Below are 27,092 nucleotides of genomic sequence, written 5' to 3'. Positions count from 1 at the left end.
CGTAATCTCGTCTCACTTTAAGAACCTGTGTAATCCTTGTTACTTAAGCTCGACATGTACTCAAGTAGCTTAATTATGTAAGACATCTAAGTCGGTAGTTTACGCAAGCAGGTTGATTACCAAGACTCATTATTTGGCTTCCAACTCCTTTCAAATCCTTCCAAACCTATTTTCAACCGTCACTACTCCCATAGAACTTCATAGATAACATGGATCACATGACAACCTTTTAGAAAAAAAACATGTTCCGATGTACAAAAGTGCGGGGATAACAAACATGAGAGTCAGTGACAAAGTTAAGATTTTCATTAAGAAGAATTAAAATATAAACACATGAAGAAACTAAGGGAATATATTCAACATATAAAATATATTCATAAATGGAATATATGATTTTATAGCTCATTAATTATAAATTAATTAACATTTTTGTCTTATGACCCTTTTTACATAAAATTAATAAAAAAAAACAATTCATGAAATTTGTAAATAAAACAGAGAAGATTCTGTAGGATAATTTTAGGTATAGGAAATCATTCCCTCGATTGGTAGAAGCAAACATTTGCCAGAAATGAGAATGAGTATAAGCAATGAGTATTTCTATCAGAAAAAGTTATAAATTACGAGTGATGGAGTAGTCAACTTTAAGTTTCAACAAATAAAAATATTGTTTCCCAATTATGAAGGCAAACACTTCCCCCATCATTGCAAATCAACGTTGGGTACTTATACCCCATGGTTAGTATATTCAGAGATCCTAATTAAAATAATTTTATACAGCCAAAAAAATTGTATTTACAACATCATTTGCTTAGATATTTTATGATTACTACAATGAATATTGTTATAAAGAACATAAATATAATATAGCATGAAAAAACTTGGCCTTTTTATTAAAATCTTAGTATGTATGGAGTATGGTTGTTAGAGAAACATGTGACTCACATACGTATCGCAAAGTTGCATGTTAGGCAGCCTTTACGAGGATTCATGCTACCTTACCCTTCATTCATTTTCATGCATCTAAATCTCAAGATCAAAATATGGCAACTATAGGTCTATATAGGTGAATTAGTAAATGCATGGAGAGGTGTGTGTGTGTTAAGATTGCACCAACCCCAACAACCGTGGGCGTTTTTGCAGTTAACCAAATTTAAGATTACTACTATGGACAGACAACAAACAGAGTGTAAAGGAAGATAAAACAGAATGTGCGCATTTATACAACTTACATGTCACATCTCTTTCATCCAACTACACTGCTTTCACTACTTAGCAGAAGAGGATCAAGGCGAGTTCAACTGAATTTGTTACTTATAATTAGATAATGAATCTTTAGCTTAACTCAATCCTAAATGTCAATTCAATTAAGTGAAGATTGCTCAAAACCAAATAAACAGACTAAAACACCCATTGACAACAGATGTTGGAAGTTCTAACATCCTTTGCACACTCAGACCTACTAACAGAAGCTGGGACAACATAATATGGAGGTCCAAAACCAAGAATTAAGACTCTGGTGACATGATAAGATAATGGACCTTGAGCTTCACTCGATTTCAAAAGATAGCTCAGAAAGTGAAAATTATCCAAGACCATATAAAAGACCAAATCACCCACTGAGAACCAATATGGAAAATTCTGATGTTTTCCACTCGAACCAAGTATATGTATACTAAAAGATTTAAAATTTATACATCCAATAAAATGCTGCTTTGGACCTTCGAATTGGCTAATGGATAATAGGTCAGTTTGCCTCCTATTTTTTGACTACTTGTTTAGGAAAAGCTGATTTATTGAACTACATACAGAGCAGTCAAACAAACTTCCATGTGCATCAACACTGTCATTTACAAATTTAACAAGATGAAAAGTTCTAGTACTTAATAATGGCTAAAGCATTTACCAAGTGAATTGAGATAACCATTAAGGGGGAAAAAGTTCAACAACTAGAATATAATAAATATTTCAACACCTTAAAGGTGAAAGGAATTTTGATGTAGGAGATCTGATATTCACACGGAATTCTTTGCATCTACAACTATTAGAATCCAGCAATCGAAGTAGCTCATAAAATCTTGAAACTTATCTGTTCTGCCAACTTTTCTCTCTACTATCTTTGTCTCAGGTGTGTGCTGTTCAAATCATTAGCACCTATGACAGGTCAGGAATCCTACCACCGGCCGCCAAGATTTGCTGCTCCAGCTGCAATTTTATGAACAAGCTGCAATTTAGCTGATTTTACAGACTGGGGGAAGAAAAATAAGACTATTTTCATTAAATAACTATTGATGTATTGCATATAGTCACGACATCTTTGGTAATGTGGAGAAAATCAAAGACAAGGTGCCAAAAGCTTTAACTTATTGGGAAAAATATAAGACTCAGAGAATAAAAGGTTTTGTATGAAGCCTAAGAAGAAGAATATGGAAGAGAATTCAATGTCAGAAACCTGGCATTGAACAGGTAAAAGGAAGTGACAAGAGGACTTAATTTTTTCAAGTAGTTATAAGCAGAAAACATAAAAAATGTCTTGCTAGGAAATCAAGGACTCCAACATTACTTGAGTGGAAAAAGTGAATCAGATGAGGAAACGCTGAGAGGGCAGTTTCATTATCAAACACCAGCCTCAAGGTATTGCTTGTCAAATACTATGACCTATGACACGAATTCTGTCAAACTTTATCGTGAAATAATTTGTGAAAGATCTAAGTTGATGGTTGAGGCGTTGAGCATCAGAATCCCCACACTTGACCCATTGAAATTTTAGCATCATATACTAAGTATTATTTTCTTTAACAGTATGGTACTTAGACCTGGAAATCTCATGCATTTGTAGAAGAGTACTTACCCTCAACAAGGTTTCAAGTTTGCTCTTCACAAGAGAGTATTCATGTTTCACGTGCTGCAGACATTGCACACACCTGCACGAGTAAATAAAATTATGTACAAAGCTAAATAAGAGTACAGTCTCATGGGTACAACTCAAAAGTCAAACTTAGATGCACCAAACAATAACAAGACAGTATGAAGGCTTGAATCCCAAATTAACCAAGGTTACAATATAGGGCTCGTTGTTTCTTACTACCATTTTACGATTATATATTCCATGTTTGAAAGCAATTAATAAATTACAGGCTTTAGCTTTTCTGCTATCTCATAGAGTTTGAAAGTTCCTATGAGGAAAATGAATCAACAAGTAATACTACCTATTTGACCTTTTACTATTCTAGAAACTCCACGCCACAGCTATATGGTCTTACTTACTTTCGTATGTATTTACGCAACAGTTGATACATGTATTTTTAATAGTTTCTCCAATATACTTTTTCTTTGGATGAGAATGGCAAGTATAAAAGCACAATAGTTCGTCCTATATAATACTAAAACACAACTGGAAAATCTAGCTATTTTTATTTGAGAAATACAACAACAACATACCCAGCATAATCGCACAAGTGGGGTATGGGGAGGATATGATGTATGCAGACTTTACCGCTACCTTTACGGGGTAGGGAGGTTGTTTCTGATAAACCCCGGCTAATAAGGAAAGAAGAAATCGTAGCAAGGATATAAGATTGCAAAATAATAGGATACAAAACAAATGAAGCTGAGAAATGTTAAAAGTGATATTGATATCAAACAAGCACTAAGGAAGTGCTGTGATTACATCCATAAAAGGCAAAAGAAAGGTTACTCCTGGCTGTTATCTATACAAAATTATCTATGAACTGTAACAACCAACAGGGTTTCAACATCCTCAACTATATCCATTTTACACTAGGAAGAAACCGTGAAAATACAATCAGATTTGACTTTCAAGATTGAGATCTTCTGTCCATCAAAACATCTTCTATTCCTATCCTTCCAACTACTCCACCATATGCCAGCAGGTATGGTAATCCATGTCTTCTTTAAGTGTTAGGGCAGACCTTTTCTAGCTAATTAAATGAGGTCTTTACCAAAATGCCCAGATTTTACTAAAAGATGCTTCAATTAAGTTGGCCTTTCATGTTCAAATTGTGAACAAAGAGAAGTCGAAATACTTAGGAAAACAACACAGACTTAAGCAGACTCCAATTTATCCTTTTTACCAACCAGAAACATCTCTGCTCAAATCCCTCTGCTCTCTATATCTGCAGAGACTGTAGCTATAAAATTCCAAGGCAGCGTGATTTGTTTTGTTTAGTTACTGGAACTATGCAAATTGTATCCCGATAGACAGAAACACAAAGAGATCAGGATGCTTGGAGTGGGGCCACCAAGACGCGACAACATTGGTGATTGCAATTATAATGGAGTAGAAATGTCTGAAAAAGATAAATTGGAAAGTTCTAGACATGTACCTTCGTAAATAAAGAGCCATATTAGCATCAAATAATGTCTGACTTAGACAATGCCCTATAGACATATTTTGCGTACAACCAAGAATATACCACGTGATCGTAGGTATCTTTATTTTTTATAGTTATGGTGTCCAGACCAACTTGCGTGCACCTCGACTAATTCCACGGGATACTTGTCACCTCCCATTAGCAACAGGTACCAAGTAACTGTCCACCAAGATTAGGACAAATGGGAAGAAATCACATAGTATTTTTGTCTCTGATGGGATTTGAACCTGGGACTTCATTGACCACTAGATCCACACCCTTGGATGATGGCCGTATGTAAATCTAATATCACGTTTTCTACACATTGATACCTATTAAACACTTTATCACTATGCAATATACCAATGAATTAACAAAAACACATTGACATATGGATGTACATGGTAGAAAACAAAATTTCCAACATCATTTTTTCTCTCTGTCTACAAAGTCAAATCTTTTTATGTAAATCTTCTGAAAACCCCAAACCTTAAACGGTTAAATAGATAAGGCAAAAATTGTAAAGCATCAAGCTATACCCACCCTTCAATGTTCTTCTCTTCGCAGAAGGTTTTGAAAGCCATACAAGCATTCTTTACTCTTTGTGCACCTATGCTGCAAAATATAACAGAGATTCTGATCAACCAATTAATCGGGATACTACCAACTCCTGAAAGACTTCAATTCAATTACCTAATCACTATGATCTAAATTCAAATAGCATAAAAGATAAGTAGGTTAATCTTTGATCACAATAAATTCACTCAAGATGTATTACTTTCTTTTTTTTGGTAAAATTTGCTCAAGATGCATTACTTGTCTACAAAAAATACATCTTCAAGCATCAGTTAAAGTAGTTTAATCAATGACAAAGATCTAAAACTGTAAAGCACAAACGGAAAAATTGGATACCTGGAACTGCTACCCTTGAACTGGTGGACATGGGAATCAACTTGCTTAAAATCCACAATCTGTAGTTGACTAAAATTGAACAAAAAAAAAACAAAAAAACTAATGATCCAATATTTCAAAAGTAAACAAAATAAAATCATAAGAAGAGACTTATTTCTCACAGAGCTGCAGCCAGATTGTTGATAAGTTTTTCTGAATCTTCAAAGAAAAGTGAAACTACTTCAAAAACAAAGTCTGGGTTGCTCTCGTCTTGCAATTTCTGAAGCTGAAGAAACTGATCATCCAAGAATCCCTTTTCAAAAGACAGTGTTTTATATACGATCAAGCAAAAGGAAACCCTCATCAGAAAATAAAAAACTAAAATAAATGCAAAACAAATTGGGAATAAAAAAGAAAGCCACCTCACGGTACAAAGCTGAAATGAAGTCCATAAACTGTTTCTGCAAATTTGCTAAACTTTCCATGATGTGGGGTTGTGTTCTCCCTACTCAAAACTCACTTGAAGAATTGCAGATCTACAGATTTCATATACTAATTTTAAATGTACCAAATCAATGGTGATCTAAACATGGAATTGACTTTCGTAAAAACAAGGCACATTCAATATGGTTAATATATTACGAAAATACAAATTAATGAAATTCCATTTTTGTCCTAATAATAACTCCTATTGTAGCAAATTTTTGATGTGTAAGAGAATTGAGTTAATTTAATTCCTTTTTCGCTAGAATCAATCAAATTGAAACTAAAATTGGATATTATCAAATAATTACTTTTATTTTATTAGAATATATTTAATATAGAGTTAAAGACAATAACGTTTATACAAGTGATTGGGATGGTTTTGTGTGATGATATAAGTGTATTTCATAAAACACAAGTAGATGTAATGTATTTCGCTTGTCTTTGAATACAATGTATTCTGCTATATTTTTAAGCTAATTATAATTACGTTTAATAAATACATAAATTATCGTTATGTTTCGTAATTATGTTTGAAATTATTGCTATCGCTATACACGAAAATTCCTCTATTAACTTTTGGCCAAATATTAGTGTTGGAAGTAAGTGGCAGGTTTTGTAAACTCATTATTGACCGAAAAGAATCATAGTCCATTCAAACAATTTTGGAAGTTAGTTACATTCCATGGTATGTGTTTGTTAGTTACATCATTCTATGATGTTAGTGTTGTCAACTTAGCATGACAATGTGAGCCATCTCAGACTTTAGTGTTCTTCCATATTTGAACTAGTTAAACATTTGATCATTTTGCATTCTTTTGCGCTCAAGATTTCTTCATAGTGCCTTGTCCCCTGAGAAGACATTCTGCAGAGCATGTATTCATAGTTCAGTTCAGTTATTCCCCAACGGACACACAAAAATTATTGAAATTGGCGAGAATTTTGATAGCATATAAATATCCAACAAAGATTTCAGAGAGTGATTTATGCATCTTCTGGATCTTATGGCTGGAGAGAAATAAACCATGAAGGCCATAGAATTCACATCTCTAGAATACCAGGGCATGAGTCAACTATCTCTAAGAAATTACGCAAAAATAGCCTCAAAGAGTGCCTCCTCACAAACAGATCACAGTGACCAGGCTCAGACTACTATTTACCAAAAGATACACGTCCACTCAAAGTCCTGAGACAATGTATAACAAGGGCCGAAGCCTGCCTGGTGCTCAAAGAACAAATAAGTTGGTGACCTGATGATAGGGGAGCCAACAAATGAAGCCCCAATGGGCGGTGGCAACTCTTTCTATCAGAACCAGCATCAGGAATTAAAACTATTACCAAAAGCATTGATCAAAGGATTTGGCCTCTGAGGAACAATCTGGTACAGTTCCTCTGAATGTGCATGGAAGATTTGACATGACGACATATTTATGGATTTAAAGAGATAGGATTACAAGTGAAGAAAATAACTGTGAGATGCTTAAACTAGCAAGAATGTGCTTCACAGTATGTAGTATGAACATGTGGCCACTGAGATTCACCAGAAAACAAAAAATGAAGAAGATGCAGGTGATGATTCTTTTCTTTTTTTTATGAAGAAATTTGTTCAGCTATGGCATCAAGAAGATGCACTTAATAAAAGATAATACACAAAACACTGAGTCGGCTCAAATACAAAAAGAAGGCTGAACTATGACCAAGGAGCTGACAACGAAGTTCAAAAAATTATAAGGAGTATATACAGGGATAAAATGTGCCAACTGAAACGATACAATAACACTTAGCCTTCATAGAGTGGATAGGAGTTGATACACCATCAAAACATCTCCCATTTCTTTCAAACAGAAGAAAAGAAAAGGCTAACCTATGGAAAAACCCATCAGTTAACCCCAGAGCTTTAGTTTAGTGGGACAAGCATGGTGCGTGTGGGTTAGGCGGATATGACAGGTTTGAACCGTGTGGAGTGGCACTTGACCTCAGGAGTTTTTTGATTATAGAAAAAAAAGAGGCAGAATGATGGTGTTTCTAAACTAAGATCTTCCAAGAACAGGCTATAAACAGGATAGTGAGTTTTTTGAACATCACCCAAGATGATCCCATTTTAGTGAGTCCTCATCTGCTGAGGACTGGGATTGGAATATCTATTGAGAGAGACGCCAGGGAGGGGGTATATATGAATGCTAGGCACACTCATCTGAATTGTTGTTTTATCAAACATACAAGAGTAGAACGACCGGAACTGCAAATTTGCAGATTGGAGAAACTAGAATCATGCACCAGATGTATTCCACAAACAACAATGTATTCTTGCTTTCCTCATGTCTTTCTTAGCTTTCTACAGTGCATCCGGCAGTTGTCTTTCTATATTCTCTTGTGCAAACATAGGCCAGGTTACATCTATTTGGGTGTCCATATATTCAATATAGAAAGTTACATGTTGCTTCAGTATCTCTATGAAAACATTATTCGGGTTCAGTTCTGGTACATGACCTTGCCAAACATTGTCATGTTTTTTTAAGCTTGAATCAGGAAACGATCATTCATACAGACTCCTGACTCTCAACTGTTAATTATACGGTAGAAATACTGAATACTAGGGGAGGTTCAACACTACAAGTCTACAACCACAACTCTGTGTATAGAGTCTGAAAGGCTAAAGTCATAAGCAGTCTCTTAAAACTTGTCCACATCTTTCATTTTGATACCTCAACGAATCATTTTTCCTACTAGACACTCTAAGCTCAATATATATGTACCTTTTAAACACAAAATGAAAACTGGCCCAAAAAACATAGTGCGTGCAACTCACTCTCAAATAGTGTAGGAACGAATGAAACAACGAAACATGGAAAAGGAAATCCTATTTTCTATACCCCAACACACCCACCAAATCTCTCCCCTGCCCATCAATCAGAATCGCCCCTCTCTCAACCTTATTAGAATTGTCCCTCTTATTATCTAGAAAAAAATAAATGAGAAAGAAAAAAGAAGATTCTTTTGTGAAAATAAAAAGTAAAAAAAAGTAAAACAATGGCAAGTGGATATCACTTATTGTGCCACATCAGCGTGAAGTATTAGTTTAATACACATAATTTATTATGGTGAGAGTGTCTAGTAGAAAAAAGGGTTTGTTGAGGTGTCAAAATGAAATAATGCGGACAAGTTTAGGGGGCCGCTTATGGCTTTAGCCAATCTGAAATCACTTTGCATAAGAGAGGTTCTAACTTCTAAACCAACTAGCTCTTATAAAAAAAAAAAAAAATTCTAAACCATCTAGTTGTCCATTCTCCCTTTAGGCTTTACATCAGTATGAACAGCTAAACAAGCGCGCATGGTTTATATTTTACAACAACATGAGGCAATTTATATAATTGGGAACTATTTCTGAAGAACTTTGGCATATAGACCGGTCATGCAGGTACTGTCTAGCATGTCTTTTCATCCACAAGGATCAAGACCAGATGAATGTTCATTCTCTTTCTGGCAAGCGAAGATATACTTTTAATTATGCGGGGCAAGCATATAAAGAAATGAAAGAAGCAAAGCTTCAAGGCTGCTATTCTTTGTTTGAATTGAATGGGAAGAAAAGGAAAGTCAAGTTAGCAGCTAAATCAAAGTAAAGAAGGCTAAGAAATTTTCCTTTCTTCACTTCTTTAAGTTCAAATCAAATCCATCGCTACAAAAGGTGAATTAAGCAGTTGAGATTTTTTTTTGCATATAAAAGAGATTTGCATCCCCAAGAGATGGAAAATAACAATACATGGCGAACAATTTGAACCTTTAAGCATAGCAGGATTCTAAAACTGCATCTACAAAGCAAACAAACAATTCCAGCTCCATCCATCCACACACTCATTTAGTGCTACTAGTTGCACCCTTCTTGTTCGAGTTGGCAAGAAGAGCGGTAGAGGGTATAGTATCATCCATAATTTTGGGGCTGGTAAAGCTGAAATCCGAGGCTTTAATATCACTTAACTCATCAGGATTTTGTTGAAGAAAAGTAGTTACTTCTGTAAAGGATCTGAGTTTCTTCCCTGAAGGAGTGAAATAATAAGCATCCATTTTAGAGTAATCTCTCCTTAGGTACAATTCTCTCTTAAACCCAGATGGGGTTTTAGGCAGATTGGGCTTGTCAATTGCCCAAGTTCGAGAAGAATCATACTCAATATCTACAGGGTCATCACAGGAACCATTGGGTTTGTTGTCGCAGTTAAAGGGTTCTTCATTAAACCTACTTCTGATTTCCTCAAACTCTTCCTGTGTTGAAATCTTCCTCCATTTCAAGCATTTCCCACATTGTGCTGCCCATACGCTCACTGATGGATTCGTTGCGGACCTTGACGACGACGTCTGTCGCAAAATAAAGCACCTCTCTTATACTCTAATCAAAAGCTAGAATAGCCATTGGAATCCTTCTACAAGGAAAATTTTAACACTATTTCTACCAAAAATTCAGGCGAATGACATCCCAGATATCTATTTGTTCTAATTAAGAAAATTTATTCCAACTTTTAGCAAAAACTAGAAATAGACGTATCTTTTCTATTAGTATTTTAAATCAGCAAATCAACAGAGAAGTATAAAGAGGAATTATTCATTCGAAAATTTTACCTTGGGAGTTTTTGGAGAATCTTTCGCCATTTCTGAGATCAATCAAATCGACGAGCAACTGTGTAACTTGCCGAAATGGAGACCTACTTTGATTTTTTATAGTATATCTGTCGCCCGAAGGGAGAGACTTGTAGAAATTAGAGAGTAGGGTCCTTGTCAATTTAGGATTATGGAATTTAATCCTTTTTTTTAATCCTAGTTCAAAGCTTCATAAATAGCTTTGCAAATGATTATTATTGCACTAATTATAGTTGTTGTTTTGTGTTACTAAGTGTCTCAAAATTGTTTCATTCCATATTAGGAGGGTGTGATTGTTTTACGAATGATAGATTTCGCGCCATTTTTTAAAAATTTGATAACAATTCTTGCTATAATAATTATAATTGATTTTGCATCTACTTAATATTTGAAATTTTAAAATTTTTTCACGTTTGTTTTTTTTGAGAATATTTGTCTTTTTAATTATTTTTGATGTTCAGACATTGTATAAGGCTATAAGCTATAAACAAGTGGTACACTGAACAACAACATGATTACGTTACCTTTATACTCTCTCGTCTAGTTGAGATTTCCTAAGCGAAAGGGGTTAAATCTGTAATTATAGTTTCTATACGTCAATCCAATCTCGTATCCATTCATCATTCATTCCAAGTAAAGATTCTTGAATAGTAGGCTAAGAATAGTCTTATAAGTCTTTGAAATGAGTAATAACCCCCAGTAGAGATTGGTACGATTCAATTCAGCATTTTTGTTCATTCGAATTTGATTGTGTTGTGGCTCTATAATTCAAATTAAGTTTATCGTTGGATGAACTACTTTGCTGATATTGATCAATAAAAAAAGACGGTAGATACAACTACACCGCAAACAACCAACCACCGTACTGTAAAAACTGGATAGGTTCGCTCTATAGTCATTAGGGCCTCCTAAAACGAATCACCTTTTTGAGAAATACCAGACATCTAAATCATACAAGTAAAGAGATTTCTATGCATAAATTAAGCCATTACCAAAGAGCTAATTCGTTCAGAATTCAACTGACCGCTTCTTTCTATAGAGGAGGCAGAGTTTCCTTGGCTTAGCATTATGACGCATAGGGCTTCGACACTACTACAGCGCTTCGCTAGCTCAAGGCGCCTTGCTATGAGAATCTAGCTTCACTAATGCTCGGCTAAGTCTTGAACCTTCACGTTGATCGTTTGCTCGAGAAAAAAATATGTATTTACATGCAAAAACTACAACAACCTTCGTAAAAATGTGTTTTGTCAATTATGTTTTGTTTGACTTTAATTTAATAATTAAGAAAAAGGATTAAGAGATTAAAGAATATTGTTATGATAACCTTGGTCATATGATTTTCTCCAAAAAAAATCTAATTGATATTATTCGATGAAGACCTGATACCTATGTACAACTCTAAAGAGTAAGAAATATGCCATGTTTTTATTAAGTTATGTTGCATATAGATATGAAGCAAAATGTAACTTCCTGTATATAATGTATGTACATCCAAAGGCCAAACGATGATCAACTACATTTGAGCTGGAATTTAATAATTAAATTCACATTAAGAATTTGTCAAAAGGAACATAATCATTTGGTTGGAGTGATATATAAGGATGTATATATCATGAATTGAGATGTTTTTTAAGATTATTTTATCCTACTATTTATATATACTAAACGATAAATATAATAATCTTAAGACTAAAGGACATTCTTTACCAAACATAAAATAATTTTAAAAATTGATTATATTATCTTTAGGGATAATTATAGTAGATGGTCATTCGGTCATTTTAATTTTCAATAAAATGATCATTTGGTGTATATTTATGTATATTCGGTGTCTATTCACGTATACGCAAATATATAGAGTGTATCATAATGTATATTCAGTGTATAACTCATGTATACGTAATCTATATTATATAGTCAATGTACAATTTTTATGACTTTTGACAAGATATATTGTATAGTCATTGTGTATTTTTTTTTTTTATGATTTTGACTATTTCTTATGTAAATAAAACTTGACTATATTTGCTGTAAACTAATTAGCTTATTATATATATTTGAAAGAGAAAATACACAGAAAAATCCTAAATTATGACCCATTTTTAAAAAAGACACTCAAACTTTGCGGGGGTCCTAATACACCCCTAAACTAGTTTAAAGTTAAATTATTGAATCCTTTTCAGCATCTGACATATAGAGTGTATATCACTCTACTGAAGAGCGTGAAACCAAAAAAATAAGATTAATATTTATTTTTTACAATATTTTTTGTTAAATAAACTTATAACCTTTTTATTTTACTATTTAAATCTTTTTCTTTCTCTTTTTTTCTTCTTCTTCTCCTTCCTGAGCTTCACCATTGAATGACGATGACAATCGCTTCGAGGATTTTTTTTTCTCTTTCTCTTTTCGTTTTTCATTCTTTATTCTTTTCATTATTTTCCTTTTCATAGGATCTTCTCTTTGAATTGATCAAATAAATGCTTTCTTTTTTTCTTCAAAAAATCAACCAGTTCCTATATTCTTTTCTTTTAAAAAAAATCTAATTCAAAAATGAAAAAAAAACGAAAAAGATGGAGAAACATCGAAAAGGTCTGTCGGAGAGATTGAAAGTGGCGGCGCCAGTGAAGAGAGAATCGATCGAATCATGTTCATACCGAGTAAAAAACAGAGAGAGAGAGTGACCTACAACATATCTTGATTTTGAGCAAAAATTAAAGGCAAAGTACACAAAAAGAAGATTAATCATAAAAAAAAAAGAGAAAATTTCGCTCTTACAATTTTGCTTAGCCATTGATTTGATAGTTTTTTTTTATTTTTCAATTTTAATTTTGATTGACGATAACAAATGTTGAGATGATGTTAAAACAATGATGGCTATGCTAGAGAATCGCCGACAGAGGTGAATAGGAGCAAAAAAGTTGGAGCTCAGCAATCCAACATATATGAACCATTGAAGAAGAAAAAAAAAAAATTATTTGTTAAAAAAATAAAATAAGAAATAGATTATATGAAAATAAAAATAAAAAATAATTAACTGTGGTAGGTAGTAATTGATGCGTGTATACACTTTGTTTTTTATAAGATTGATCGAAAAATAAAATACTTTTATCACTTTTAAATTATTTAAAAAGGTACTAGGATATTTTCATTTAGGGGGTTTGTAGGTATTTTCTGTATTTGAAATTGTTCCTTATCTTTATCACATTTATCAAAGGACTCCTTAATTTTCACGATAGGATAATGTAAGAGTAGAAATCTCTACACGATTTAATGTAAAAAGCTCCTGGACTGGATCTTTCTGGACTTTTTCTCGAAACGACGGTACGGTGATGAAACGTGGAGTTTCCAGTTTTCAGACTAATCGTGCGATAATGATACGCCATGGCATCGTCATACTACTTGCTCTTCTGTGGTTCGCCATAGCCGAAGCTTCTCAGTGCTCAATTAATGGCAAGTCTTCTCATCATTTCCTCTGTATGTGTATGAGAAAATTTGATATGTATTGTTATAAATTATCACTGAGGAGTAGACTAGTGTAGTGGATGCAATGCAGTGATATTCTGTTCTCACTTATTTAAAATCATGTTTCTGCCTTCAAGTTAGGGCTAATTTCCTATCAGAGAAAAATTTGGGGAGCTTAGAAGCTGATTTGGATTAGCTGTTGCCCTTTTACTTGAGGAAGAAACAAGTTATAGTTTCCTTTGACTGAAATTCCAATGATTGATTGTTGATATGCTGATTTATTTTTGTAATTTTCAACTGTAAAGACGTTTCCATTTGGTTGTTATTATGAGCAAAATTTCCTATCCTGGTTACAGTATAGAAGCCGAGATTTTCCTCATTTTGCAGGACTACCACTCGTGAAAAATATTAGCGAACTTCCACAACACAACTACGGGAAGTCCGGTTTATCTCACTCTACAATTGCAGGTTCAGTCTTGCACGGCATGAAAGAGGTGCTATTCTGCTTGCGGTTTCTTAATTTTGATGATATTGGATGGCCTGAATAGAATGTAGATAGAAAGGATTTATATAGCCAATTCTGTTTAATTTGATATTGAAATGAAGTTTGATTGTGAATATTGACTATTTGGTTTTTAACTGCTGCTATTTACTTTGGTTTTATCACTATTGTTTCATGTATAGATAGAGGTGTGGCTTCAAACATTTGCTCCTGGAACTAGCACACCAATCCACAGGCACTCATGTGAAGAAGTTTTTGTCGTCTTGAAGGGTCAAGGCACTCTCTATATTGCTCCTAGTTCACATTCAAAATACCCAGGGAACCCGCAGGAGTTTCATATATTCCCTAATAGCACTTTCCATATCCCTGTTAATGATGTTCACCAGGTATAAATTCTGCCTTGAACTCTTTTTTCTCTATCATACCTGTGCTTAAAATTATTCCTGCAATATGTAAATAGAGTTCAACAGCTTGATAAAGAAAACCGAGCTGATACATTCTTAATGTTGCATATAGTTTGGTCGATAAAAACTCTCACAAGGGTTTCTAATTTTTACTTGTTGAATCTTAATCAATCAGTTAACAAAGGATTTAAGTCTGTCAATATTTTACCAGTTTTCTAGGATACTCTGTCTCCAGTTCATAGTTTCTGTGTTAGAGATATGCTCTATCCCTTTCATGGCTAATGTACTTGCTTTTCTTCATCTTTCCATGCTCTTTCTGTTTGTGGTGGATGAATCTGATGATTGGTCTACTTCTCCCAGTCATCTATCATTGGTAAAAGCCCGAGTATTTTGCATTTGTCATCATACATGCATGCCTTTAATTAAGACAAAATTGTTAATATAGTGTGTTTAAAGACCTATACCAGTGCTGCTTTTGCAGTCACAAAACATCTGCAGAGCTCATAGGTCAATCGAGTTACAACTTCTTAAATTAGGTTTCTTCTCTATGCATGTGTGACTGGAAGTATGCATTTACTTTTGTAATTGCAGGTATGGAACACTGGTGAACATGAAGATCTACAAGTTTTAGTTGTTATATCTCGTCCCCCAGTGAAAGTGTAAGTAACTTGTGTTGAACAATAATGTGAAATTCAATGAATTCTGCACTTATCAGTGCTATGAACTCAAGAGTAACAATGGAAGCTTCTACCATTAACAGATAGGAAGAAACTAACTGAAGAGCTGATTTGTGAAATGTGAAACTTAGCCTCATTTCTATTGAATCAAGAGTATATATACAATCAAAAGAAGAGAATGAAAATATCTAATCTAAACTAATTAACTGATCACGTGTGAAGTGCTAACTAACTGACTAACTAATTAACTTAACAAACTAACTAACTAACTGGCCTAACTAAATGTGACAGCTGTACAATAATCTCAACACCCCCCCCCCCCCCTCAAGTTGGAGGTGGGGACAACACAGTCAACTTGTCAAGAATAGAAGAGTGTTTAATTCCTGAGAGAGCCTTGGTCAAGATATCAGCCAGCTGATCCTGTGTGGCAACATGATGCATGGAGATGAGTCTTTGTTGAAGAACTTGCCTGACATAATGACAATCAACTTCAATGTGCTTAGTCCTCTCATGGAATGCAGGATTCTTGGCAATATATATAGCAGACTGACTATCACAAAATACTGAGATTGGCTGAAGGAATGGAACATGTAACTCAGTAAGTAATCGACTCAGCCAAACCAGTTCTCCCACTATCTTCCTATGGGACCTGTATTCAGCCTCTGCAAATGATAATGAAATAGTGTCTTGTTTCTTGGATTTCCAACTTATTGGGCTACCTCCTACCAACACTATGAACCCACTGACAGATTTTCTAGAGTCAGGACAGGAGGCCCAGTCTGAGTCACAATAACCTCTAATACGGAAATCTGGTTCTTTAGATATGAATAACCCTAAGGTAGGATCAGACTTCAAGTACCTTAGAAGGTGGAAAGCAACTTGTAAATGTGGTTCTCTGGGGTCTTGCACGAATTGGCACAAATGTTGGACACTAAAAGCAATGTCCAGTCTGGTATTAGTTAGAAATTAAGCTTCCCAATTAGTTTTCTATAATAAGTACCATCACTGAGGGCTGTTCCTTCATTTGCTTTCAACTTGGTATTAGGGTCAAGAGGAGAAGTTAGTGGACTTAGGTGCAGGCAGTCATACTCTTTCAACATGTCAAGAACAAATTTCCTTTGAGATATGACCATTCCCTGTGTATGTAACACTTTCATACCTAAGAAATAGTGTAGCAGTCCCAGGTACTTAATCTTGAATCTGTTATGCAGGTAGACCTTCAAATCTGCTATCTCAGTAGAGTCTGTGCCTGTAAGGACTATATCATCAACATACACTGCTACATAAACTGACATGTCTTCTCTCTTCTTGAAGAATAAGGAGTAATCATACATAGAGTGAGTGTAACCCCTAGAATAAAGGGCTTCAGTGAGCTTAGCATACCATTGCCTACTAGCTTGTTTAAGTCCATAGAGAGACTTATTCAATTTGCAAACCAAATTTGGAGATGTCACTGCAAGTCCTGGTGGTATCTCCATGTATACTTCTTCATTCAAATCTCCATGGAGGGAAGCATTGTTGATGTCTAGCTGGTACATGGTCCAACTTTGCTTGACTGCTGTAATGAGTAAGGCTTTAACTGTGGTCATCTTGACTATAGGGGAAAAAGTGTAGTCAATGCCAGCTTGTTGAGTATAACCTTTGACAACAAGTCTTGCTTTAAGTCTTTCAGTGCTACCATCTGCTTTATGTTTAACTCTGTATACCCATTTGCAGCCTATAGCTTTCTTTCCAGAGGCAGTAGAACTAAATCCCATGTGTGGTTAGAGTGTAAGGCATCAAACTCTTGAGTCATGGCAACTTGCCATGCAGGATCAATGGCAGCTTCTTTGTATGGAGTTGGTTCCCTGTCAATGCAAACATTTCTCACAAAATCTTGACGAGCAGGAACTAGAGTATTGTGAGCTAAATGGTGATGATTGGAAAATAGAGCTCTAAGGGAAGTGGAAGGTGAAATGGAAGTTTGTGTTGGTGCTTTCGATTGTGGTATGGAATGGACATAATCTTTCATATGAGCTGGTGTTCTAAGGCTTCTAGTGGATCTCCTAGGTTCAGGTGGATGAAGCTCACAAGGTTGATTGGTTGATGCTGATACAGGTGATGGTGGAGTAGGATCTGAAGGGTGTGAAGGTGAGGATATTACAGGATCAGGTGCTAAACTGTATGAAACACTTGGTCCATTTGAATTAGTTGGAATGTCTTGTGTGCCAAACGTAGCTGATTCACTCAACCTATCAATAAAAGGAGGAGACTGCAATGAAGAAGTAGGTGGAACAGAAATAGAAGACATATGAAAAGGAAACACAGTTTCATGGAAAACAACGTCCCTAGAGATATGTATTCTGTTTGTGGACATATTTAGGACCTTGTACCCTTTAGTCTCAAAAGGATATCCAACAAAAATGTGAGAAGTGACTCTTGGTTTAAATTTTGTTTTGTGGGGTATGGGTACAGTAGGGTAACCTAGGCATCCAAAGCTTCTCATATGAGAATATAGAGGCTTCTTTTTATACAAGACCTCATAAGGACATTTGTTTTTCAACACAGTAGATGGGAGCCTGTTTATAATGTATGTAGCACATAAGATACATTCTCCCCAGTACCTGATGGGTAGTTTAGATTGGAATAAAAGTGCCCTGGTAGTCTCAAGTAAGTGCTTGTGTTTTCTTTCCACCACACCATTCTGTTGTGGTGTGTAGGGATATGTTTTCTGGTGAATGATTCCTTTGGTGTAAAAGAAGAGAGTTGCTTCTGTATTAACAAATTCCAGACATTGTCTGTTCTAACTGTTTTGATGGTGGCTTGGAATTGGTTCTCTACCATGACAATAAATGCCTTTAAGGTTTGTAAAGCATTGCTCTTAGAACTCAATAGTTGTGTCCAAGTGGATCTACTGAAGTCATCTATAATAGTGATGAAGTATTTGAAGTGGTTGTGAGTGACTGTATGGTAGGGTCCCCACAAGTCAACATGAATAAGTTCAAAAGGGTGTGAGGTCAGTGTGGTTCTTGGTTTGAAGGGTAGTCTTTCTTGTTTTGCCATAGGACAGATAGAACACATAAGTGGTTGTTTAGGTGAAAATTTGACTGGGATAGTGGAAATATCCTTCATTTTGACAAAAGGGACATGTCCCAATCTATTGTGCCACATAACATTTACATCATCTATAGTGTATGCATGAGAACCAAAAACATGAGAAACAGAAACAGAAACAGAATCAGACACATGATCTTGAGATGTGTCTTGAGAATATAAAAGAGAGATAACAGGAGAAATAACAGGTGAGTTCTCAGCATTCAAAAAAGAACCACACTTCTTATTGTTCAATGTGTGGGAAGGGCATACTTCATTACAAGTATTACACAAAGGTACACTATTACAGGAGAAGTTATTGTTCAGAAGTGCAGAATCAGAAATCTTCAAGCACTTGGGACATAGGAAGTAGAGACCAGCTTCTGCCCTACCAATCACCTGAGGCCTCTTCATTGAAGGGGCCTGCATGAAACAAGAGTTTTTATTGAAACTGACAATGGAATTAGAATGTAAAGTCATAGTGTGAATGGAAATCAAATTATATTTGAAAGATGGCACAAACAACACCTTTTCCAAACTAATCATTGGTCCTAATGTCACACTACCAATTTGAGTCACCTTGACTTTATAGCCATTGGGTAGTACTACTAACAAAGGATAGGGGAGAGTGATAATGCTATGTAAAAGGGATATATTGAAGGTCATATGGTTTGAAGCTCCTGAATCCAATATCCATGAGTCAGATTTGTTTCTGAAACATTCACATGACAGTTTTCCAAAATCAATAGAAGAAGTACAAACAATTATACCTGCAAAGTCAGTTGTGCTATTAGCAAAATGTGAACTGGTGGTTGATCCTTCAGTTCCATGCTCCATCTGGAAATGCTGAAGCATCTCTTGAACATGACCATATTGGTCTTTAGTGAGACTCACATTGAACACCTCTTCATGTTGTTCTGTTGATCTACCAGTAGCCAAATCTTGTGTGCAGTGGACATTTGCCACTGTTCTATTCCCATTTCCTCTATTATATCTAGGAGCATTGTTATTCTGACCATTGTTCTGATTGTATCTTGGAGGTGTTGGTCGGAAAGTGTTAGGTCTCTGAGTTGTGTTGTGCATATTGTTATTCCTTTGACCTGCTTGATTGTTGTTGTTTGGATAGCCATGAAGTAGATAGCATTTCTCCCGGAGATGACCGGATCTCTTACATCTAGTCACAAAATCTGTCCTTATATTGAGATTGAGAGTTAGAGTTTAGTGAATAATTTGTCTTATAAGCTTGAGGTTTACCAGCACCTGCATGTAAAATAGTAGATTCCAAAGTAAGATGGTTGGCAGGCTTGATTTCCCTCTGATGTTCATCCTGGACCAACAAAAGAGAATGCCTGTGCCATGGAAGGCAGGGGATTCATCATGAGTATGCTTCCTCGTATTACTGTGTAGATTTCGTTTAGTCCCATTAGGAATTGGATTAGCCTTCTGTCTTGCTCAGCTTTATGAATTGTTGCCTTTGCTCCACAAGTGCAGCTGTAGGTGCATTGAGTTTTAACATTCAAAGTGCTAAGTTCTTCCCAGAGTTTCTTCAATTTGGTGTAGTATCCTGTGATATCAAGGGAACCTTGAGACAATTCATTGATTTCTCTTTGTATTTGGTACAATTTTGCACCATTAGTTTGCTCATATCTATCTTCCATCTCTCTCCATAGCTCTACATAATCCACAACATATTCAACGCTATCAGCTATCTCCTTAGACAATGAATTCAGAATCCAAGATGTGACAATGTCATCACGTCTCTCCCATTGTCTATACGTTTGGTGATCAGGTTTTGGTCGTGGACATTCTCCATTGATGAACCCTAACTTGTTCTTTACTGATAATGATTGAAGAACACTGCGTCTCCATGATCGATATCCAATTCTGGTGAACTGCACCGGCACAAGCATCGCACCTGGATTATCAGAGGGATGTATATGCAGAGGGTTGCTATAATCAATTGAAAAACCAATTGGAACACTAGATTCATCAATTTCATCACCATTCGTCATTGTTCAGTCAATCGAAGATGAAATTTTCTCGAGAAAAGAAAAAAATATTGAATAGAAAGAAATCGCAATCGCGAATCAGAAGGAATTAATGGATGAACAAATGAATACTTTAGAATCAAGAGTGCTCTGATACCATGTGAAATTCAATAAATTCTGCACTTATCAGTGCTATGAACTCAAGAGTAAGAATGGAAGCTTCTAACATTAACAGAGAGGAAGAAACTAATTGAAGAGCTGATTTGTGAAATGTGAAACTTAGCCTCATTTCTATTGAATCAACAGTATATACACAATCAGAAGAAGAGAATGAAAATATCTAATCTAAACTAACTAATTGATCACGTGTGAAGTGCTAACTAACTGACTAACTAATTAGCTTAACTAAATGTGACAACTGTACAATAATCTCAACAAATAACTTTCAGTCTACCATTTCACAGATTATCATATGACATCAGTTTGTCCATGCTTAATATTTTTTGTTAACCTGTTAGCCTTTTTACTTTCATATTTTTGTTGCTATGCCTTCCCCATGATGAAAGACTCCATATCCGTTTCATCTGATAAGGACCGATAAGGCCGTCTCAACAAATCTAGGGACCTAAAGCCAAAATTCATAAAGAGACTTTATTTTTTTAGTTGACATATATAAATTGAATAATTATAACATGCTCAGTGTAATCCTACAAATGAGGTCTGAAGAGGTAGGATATACATGGACATTATGAAGTAGCAATATAAACAATGTAAATTTTCAATGAAAAATATATAATATAAAGTTAGAATAAATAAAATCTGGCTCGAAAATTTGAAAAGTTTATTTAATGATATCGAAATAATGTTGCGCTAAATTTGAGAAGTTGATATAATGATATTAAAATAATGTTGATTAGTTTCAGTGCTTGAAATTTGAAGAAGATACCAAAAAAATAAATTTGATCTCTTTATAAACACATAGTGATAGATTTTGCATAATGTAGAAGGTTTGACCTTTTGAGAGACTTTAGAATATTCAATAATGAAAGAATAAAAATAGTGAAAGAGGAATTAAAATGTTAAATATAAGAATAATAATGTTGGTTCATGATATTCGTCAGAATATAAATGAGGCAACAAAATAGATAGTCACATAAGAAACGATGCTATAATTAACTAACACTATTCCATTTTGAATTATTACAACAGTCCTTATATTGAATGAGGTAAAAGATTATTATATTTTCTATCCAAAAAATTCTTTTCAAATTCATCAATAAATGAGATTTTTTAACAATATATATATACATATACATATATCTTTGGGAGAAAGTGGGGGCTCCGAAAAAATTGGGGTCCCAAGCAATTGCTTTAGTGGCCTTATGGCCGAGGCGGCCTTGGGACCAGTACTAGGACTACATTAGAGTTGAGTCAGACGCTTATCTGTGTTTCCTATAGTTTACCATAATTTTTTAAACTTAGATGTTTGTTCTTGTCAACATGTACCCCCATTGTAACCCTCTTCCAGGAAAACAATAAATAAGAGGGGAGTAGGTCAAAATATTTAAGGATGGTTCACCATGGATCAAAACATCTACTATCTAATTTGGCCATTTGAAAGACTTGGGATCAGCCTGCCTTGTGCATTTGGAAGCAGCTTGTGCGTCTAATTTCATGATGGTACTAGATCCGTAAATGCCATCAAGAGCTCTCTGAAAATACAAACACGTATAGGAATGTTGTTATTCATCTTTCCTCGTGTCGCTGGCTTGTGATGATTGACTGATGAATTTTCTACATGTCCACATTGTGCATGCACGCTCTAGTTGTTACTTAACCGAGCTTTGCTTCCTGACACTTGTTTTCAGGTTTATGTACAATGACTGGTCGATGCCACACACAGCTTCCAAATTGAAGTTCCCGTTTTACTGGGATGAGGAATGTTATCAGACAACAACGAGGAAAGATGAGCTTTAGCCAGAAAAGTAGGCACTGCAGTTAACTACATTAGCATGGTGTTTGGTGAACGAGTCAAACATTGACTCATACAAGAGCAATGTAAGCTTTAGTTTCACTCCCTAGCTGCTAATACATGATTTCTTAATTCAGGAACATGACTACATGCGGTTTCCCAGTTGCTGTTATTGCATTTTGACTCTGACGGGAGATTATTCTTGTACTGTGTGTAATGAAGATAAGTGCACGTACTCCATCACCCTCTGAATATCAGATTATCCATCACTCTTTGAATAAATAGATCATGGATAATGTGTCTTTTGGTCTTTCTATTTGATTTTTGCATTTGTGTTAATACAAATGTACTAGCGTATCCATTCAACATTTTCTTCCACATCAGTACTCTCCTAGATTTTAAAGTGGCTATCTTTATTCCCGTCAATTAGTTCAGTTAACAATTTTTTTGGGAAGGACGTTGCTCATAAAACTTGAAAGAATTAAAACTTTTTTGCAATTAAAATAGTAATGTCTATAATGGGGAACTTGAAAGAACTAAAATTGAATATTGCTGATCATTCACTAAAAATGTCCTTTTTGTATCGACCAAAACATTGAGGAATTTCAAGGTATGCAGGCTTGCAATATCACTGGAGATGGAAAAGTAAATATAAAAAACATTAGTACTTTAGAAAAGAAACAGGATATAATTACATTGGAATCAACCTCTACTGTCCTTGAAGAGATTGATAGAAAAAGGAAAAACTCAATGGAAAATTCAGCATTCTGTAAAGGATAATACACTCAATTGACTAAGCTCAAAACATCTAAAGCCTCTCATGGTTAGCATAAGTAAAAGGTATATCAACCAACACCAAGTAAAGATGGAAAATCTTTGAAGGAAATAAAAAAACACAGAAGATCCATACTTAGCAACAGAGATCATCATGGTAGAGAAGACGCAAGACACAAGGGATGTTAGACAACTCTTGAATGCAGCACTAATGGTGTTTTAGGGAGTGTCCCTGATCATACTCTGTCTAAACTGCCATACTTACTTCTGAACTGCTCTCTGATTTAGGCGAGTCACAAGGGGAAGGTAGCTCAAGAAACCGCCTTTTCTGGGCACGTGGTGGAATATGTTTTGCAGGTTTTCTTGATAATGGAAGAAAGACACCAGTACCCCCAGTTGGAATCCTTTGAGGGCTTAGAACCATCGGACGCACAGGAGCTAGCATAACTTCTGGAGCTCGAAGGAAACCCCATTTAGGCATCACATCCGTTATCTTATAACCATTAGCTGCTCCATTTGCAGTTGAATAGCGTGTTGGGATACCAGGTTGCCATAAGGTCATTGCTTTAGTCAGAGGAGGGATTTGATCTGGGACGAAGCTATTCATCTCTGTTCTTACTTTGAAGAATGTAATCGCAACTCTTTTGCTAGCTGATGAGCACAGTGCATGTCTGGCCATATCAGCACTGTTTCCTCTCATGACTAAAAGAGACCTGCCAAATATAGGACGAAATGAAGAATGTCACCATAAGAAGAGTTGCCGTTTGATAAAGAGATTTTTGACAGACTGAAATAACACTAGCACGGCCTTTCTTTCATTGGGGAAATGGAAGAGTTGCAATCTCCCATGTTAACGAGAAAGACTTACTACAAGTGGAAAATCGGAAATTTGTGATTACACATTACCCTTGTTTAAGAGAAAGCATGAATGATCCTTTGTAGTTCCCATCACTGTCACTCACAAGCGCTCTACCGAATGCCATCATTGATTCAGAGAGGAGAAGGGTAGACACCGGCTGGTCCAAATGTGGTGGTTTCATGAAAGGCTGTGAATACTCCCCCTACATAAGCCAGCCAAAAAACTTTTAAGCTCCAGTTTTTACCAATCAAAATGTACAGAGGCCAACATGAATCTGGCATAAATAAATATGAACCTCATCAAAGTAGTTGATGACGCAGCTGTTAGGCCTTCCACTTTCTGATATTAGATTCCACTGAATCAGGTGGTCTATGACACCTTGTAGAAGAGCTGGGATGGGTTCAATGTTACCTGAAGGTTCATTTTTCCCGATTAAGCTTTACGGCAAGTGTAAAAGGTAATAAATAATATAGAAGTATTCGGAACCCAATTTTTGCAACAAACATAGATATGCATCAAGGCATAGCTTTGCCTTACACTTTTGACGCATGGCCTCCTCTTTTATATGTCCGAAAATTGGGGTCCCAAGCTGAATCATCTCTCTTTTGTTGCCCTTCACTTGCTGGTTGAATAAAATAAAAGTTTCACCTACACATGCAGTCACAAGAAATTCAGGGTGGATATCGAAGATAAAGAGGTGATTTTGAAGAACACTGATAAAGAATTAATGTTGTAAAGAGCTTCTTTCGCTTCCACTTAAGAAGTATAATGTCTTAAAATGAGCGCAGTGCGCAACTTGTCAACAAAAACTACATAATAGAACATTGTGTCGAGCTTTTGGTGATTGTATAGTTCACAATATAAGGAGAAGAGAGGTAATCAGGGTAGACCTCAAGCACCAAGGATAAAACAAGAGTTTCCTGATTACATGTATACAAAATTTTCACTCAGAAGAGAGAATTCATGGAAAAGCCTATCATAGTAAGCTATAATGAGTCACAAAGCAAATCAATTCCCAAACCTGCTCGAGCGAAACTTCGCCTCAAAAAGGAAACAACACTAATTATAAAAGTGCCACGAATCACAGGATCCACCTGAGAGAGCACCATTCTGGCCAGCAGCACGAAGTTCGTTCAATAAATCATTTAGCTTAGAGATTTCATTTGGAGTAAATATGTCTTCGAATAACTTCAGACCTCGTACTACATTCACCTGCCAGTCACAGATTATGGAAGCTTAAGACCTTCAACATTTGATTTAAAATTGAATGTCATCCTTAGAAAGCATACAAATTGCAAATGGAGGACTCACCATATGCCCTTTGACTGGCTCTTTCGACACAAACCCCTTTGTCATCTTGATGTGGGCATGCCTTGTCTCACAGTTCTCATGGTTTGAGCAGAATTCAACACTTTGTAGCAACGGTTGTATTAAGGGTCCTGTAAAATGGGGAAAAAAAACATACAAGTACTTGCATTCAGAACGACTGTAGTCCTTGTACAACGTTATTAGTTAAGCCAATACTTGTGAGTCCCAAAAACAAAGGGCAGAAAACAGAGAGGACTGGAATAGCAAAGCTTACTTTCAAAATTCAACATCTAAAATTTGAGTATCTCAGATGAATTCGACTAGCTTCACTCGACGAATTAGCCATCATTCCAAGAGGAGAAAAGGATTCAAGAAAAATGAGAATTTTAATCAATCAGTCAACTTTGTTAGGCCGATCATTTATTATACTAAGATTTTAGCTGACGATCAACTTACAGTACCCCTTTTTCTTTAACTAACATTTTTAATCAATGGTATTTTACTTCATGAAACACAGATTATAACGGAGTACTCTAATACTAGTATAACTAAGTTTCAATAGGCACTGTCATCGGTAACCGGGATTATTGTTGATTTTCTTAAAGTGAAATCTTAATAGCTTAGTTGACTTCTACCTGTAATCCCAGAACATCACCAACTTGTAAGGATGAATTAAATGTTAATTAAGCCAAAACTCTTTCATAGAAACGTGAGATTGTGTACGAAATTTAAGATGTTTTTTTGTTGAATTATTAACTAGTCCTAGTATATAATTTAATGCTACTTACCTGTATCAGTGATGTCACTTTCAGGAGAATCATCTCCATTCACCATTTGGCTTCCTCCATTTTCGGAACGAGTGGTTGCCTCGTTCACTTCTATATCGCACTGTTTCGAGACTGTAAACTCCTCTCTCTCTTTGATCTTTCTCTCAGCTACTTTCCGTAGATCGAGAGTAACCTCGGCAATGGAACAGTACTTTTGCATCTGAAGAATTGGGATCCAATTCAGCCTCCGGCGGTGGATGGCTGCAAATACCGATTCATACTCCGATCTCCCGCCTTCAAGCTGAGTTATATGGTTGCAAAGCGCATCTATAATCGCATTTGCAGCAGCAAACTCCCCCCTGAACCACGCTAATATTGAGTCCTTAGCAAATGTCTCCGACACCATGGTCGGAGGTGGCGGAGTGGAGGCCGCCGGCTTAACCATAGAACCTAACGGTACTACACGGTGGTGTCCAACAACGGCGGCAGCTGGCGGCATCTCTAAACAGAGCAGACAAAAATCAATCAATAAACTTAGTCAAAATCCCAAACTAAACTAAAGTCAAAAATAAGCTTTTTTAGCTAGTCGTTGGATGTTTCGAATTGGCGCGTCGGAATCGGAGAAATTGTTAGGTGTCGGCCGATATTTCCGGCGAGTATTTTCCGGTTGATCAAAAAGAAGAAATGTAGCAAAAAAGAAAAACAGAATGATGAATAAAAGGCGAGGTTTTTTTTAAGTATTTAAAGGGACTTTTGCAATGCGGCCAGGTGTCACTATGCGAAAAAACAATTTTTCTTATTGATAGAAATAATGAAAAAAGTAGTAGTAACTGTTAATACTATCATACCAACAAAGAGTCGTCTGCCGTACCTCAACATGTAAAAAAATCATACAATATCAGTGCATACAATTTTCTTCCTTTTCTTT

At 35.6% G+C, this 27,092-nt stretch overlaps 3 protein-coding genes across 6 annotated transcripts; 1 reads left to right on the top strand and 2 right to left on the bottom strand.

Moving 5' to 3' along the window:
- Window positions 1-1,809: 1,809 nt before the first annotated feature.
- Window positions 1,810-10,518, bottom strand: LOC129899454 (histidine-containing phosphotransfer protein 1-like). Of its 3 annotated transcripts, XM_055974431.1 has the most exons (7): window positions 10,359-10,473; window positions 5,687-5,800; window positions 5,447-5,577; window positions 5,286-5,354; window positions 4,917-4,988; window positions 2,852-2,924; window positions 1,810-2,205 (listed from the first exon to the last, which is right to left on the bottom strand). In XM_055974431.1, the coding sequence occupies exons 2-7, from the start codon at window positions 5,747-5,749 to the stop codon at window positions 2,155-2,157; spliced, it is 459 nt and encodes a 152-aa protein (XP_055830406.1). In that variant the 5' UTR covers window positions 5,750-5,800; window positions 10,359-10,473; the 3' UTR covers window positions 1,810-2,154. The 3 variants fall into 3 exon arrangements, with proteins under 3 accessions (XP_055830406.1, XP_055830407.1, XP_055830405.1); XM_055974432.1 differs by lacking the exon at window positions 10,359-10,473 and having other exon boundaries at window positions 1,810-2,224; window positions 5,687-5,879; XM_055974430.1 differs by lacking the exons at window positions 1,810-2,205; window positions 2,852-2,924; window positions 4,917-4,988; ... (1 more) ...; window positions 5,447-5,577; window positions 5,687-5,800 and adding an exon at window positions 9,365-10,097 and having other exon boundaries at window positions 10,359-10,518.
- A 3,073-nt stretch (window positions 10,519-13,591) lies between these two features.
- On the top strand, window positions 13,592-22,760 carry LOC129898659 (auxin-binding protein T85). Of its 2 annotated transcripts, XM_055973285.1 has the most exons (6): window positions 13,592-13,829; window positions 14,229-14,335; window positions 14,526-14,729; window positions 15,339-15,406; window positions 22,353-22,469; window positions 22,594-22,760. In XM_055973285.1, the coding sequence occupies exons 1-5, from the start codon at window positions 13,709-13,711 to the stop codon at window positions 22,459-22,461; spliced, it is 609 nt and encodes a 202-aa protein (XP_055829260.1). In that variant the 5' UTR covers window positions 13,592-13,708; the 3' UTR covers window positions 22,462-22,469; window positions 22,594-22,760. The 2 variants fall into 2 exon arrangements, with proteins under 2 accessions (XP_055829260.1, XP_055829259.1); XM_055973284.1 differs by having other exon boundaries at window positions 22,353-22,760.
- A 342-nt stretch (window positions 22,761-23,102) lies between these two features.
- Window positions 23,103-26,849, bottom strand: LOC129898658 (RNA demethylase ALKBH10B-like). The gene is made up of 7 exons (XM_055973283.1): window positions 26,186-26,849; window positions 25,401-25,528; window positions 25,184-25,301; window positions 24,627-24,737; window positions 24,385-24,500; window positions 24,137-24,291; window positions 23,103-23,943 (listed from the first exon to the last, which is right to left on the bottom strand). Exons 1-7 carry the CDS (start codon window positions 26,661-26,663, stop codon window positions 23,478-23,480), a joined length of 1,572 nt encoding a protein of 523 aa, XP_055829258.1. The 5' UTR covers window positions 26,664-26,849; the 3' UTR covers window positions 23,103-23,477.
- Between the last annotated feature and the right edge of the window lie 243 nt (window positions 26,850-27,092).

The sequence above is a fragment of the Solanum dulcamara genome, chromosome 8, assembly GCF_947179165.1.
Source record: "Solanum dulcamara chromosome 8, daSolDulc1.2, whole genome shotgun sequence".
Lineage (NCBI taxonomy): Eukaryota > Viridiplantae > Streptophyta > Magnoliopsida > Solanales > Solanaceae > Solanum > Solanum dulcamara.
This window is presented reverse-complemented; position numbering and strand designations above follow the sequence as displayed.

Bases quoted from the DNA above. Each gene is read 5' to 3' on its own strand.
- LOC129899454 (XM_055974430.1), bottom strand. From the start codon at position 10,388: ATGGCGAAAGATTCTCCAAAAACTCCCAAG. The intron at 10,098-10,358 runs GTAAAATTTTCG...ATTTTGCGACAG, and splicing joins ATTCTCCAAAAACTCCCAAG to ACGTCGTCGTCAAGGTCCGC.
- LOC129898658 (XM_055973283.1), bottom strand. From the start codon at position 26,663: ATGCCGCCAGCTGCCGCCGTTGTTGGACACCACCGTGTAGTACCGTTA. The intron at 25,529-26,185 runs GTAAGTAGCATT...CCCATTTTACAG, and splicing joins AAGTGACATCACTGATACAG to GACCCTTAATACAACCGTTG. The intron at 25,302-25,400 runs GTGAGTCCTCCA...TGTGACTGGCAG, and splicing joins AGCCAGTCAAAGGGCATATG to GTGAATGTAGTACGAGGTCT.
- LOC129898659 (XM_055973285.1), top strand. From the start codon at position 13,709: ATGAAACGTGGAGTTTCCAGTTTTCAGACTAATCGTGCGATAATGATA. The intron at 14,336-14,525 runs GTGCTATTCTGC...TTTCATGTATAG, and splicing joins TCTTGCACGGCATGAAAGAG to ATAGAGGTGTGGCTTCAAAC. The intron at 14,730-15,338 runs GTATAAATTCTG...TTGTAATTGCAG, and splicing joins CTGTTAATGATGTTCACCAG to GTATGGAACACTGGTGAACA.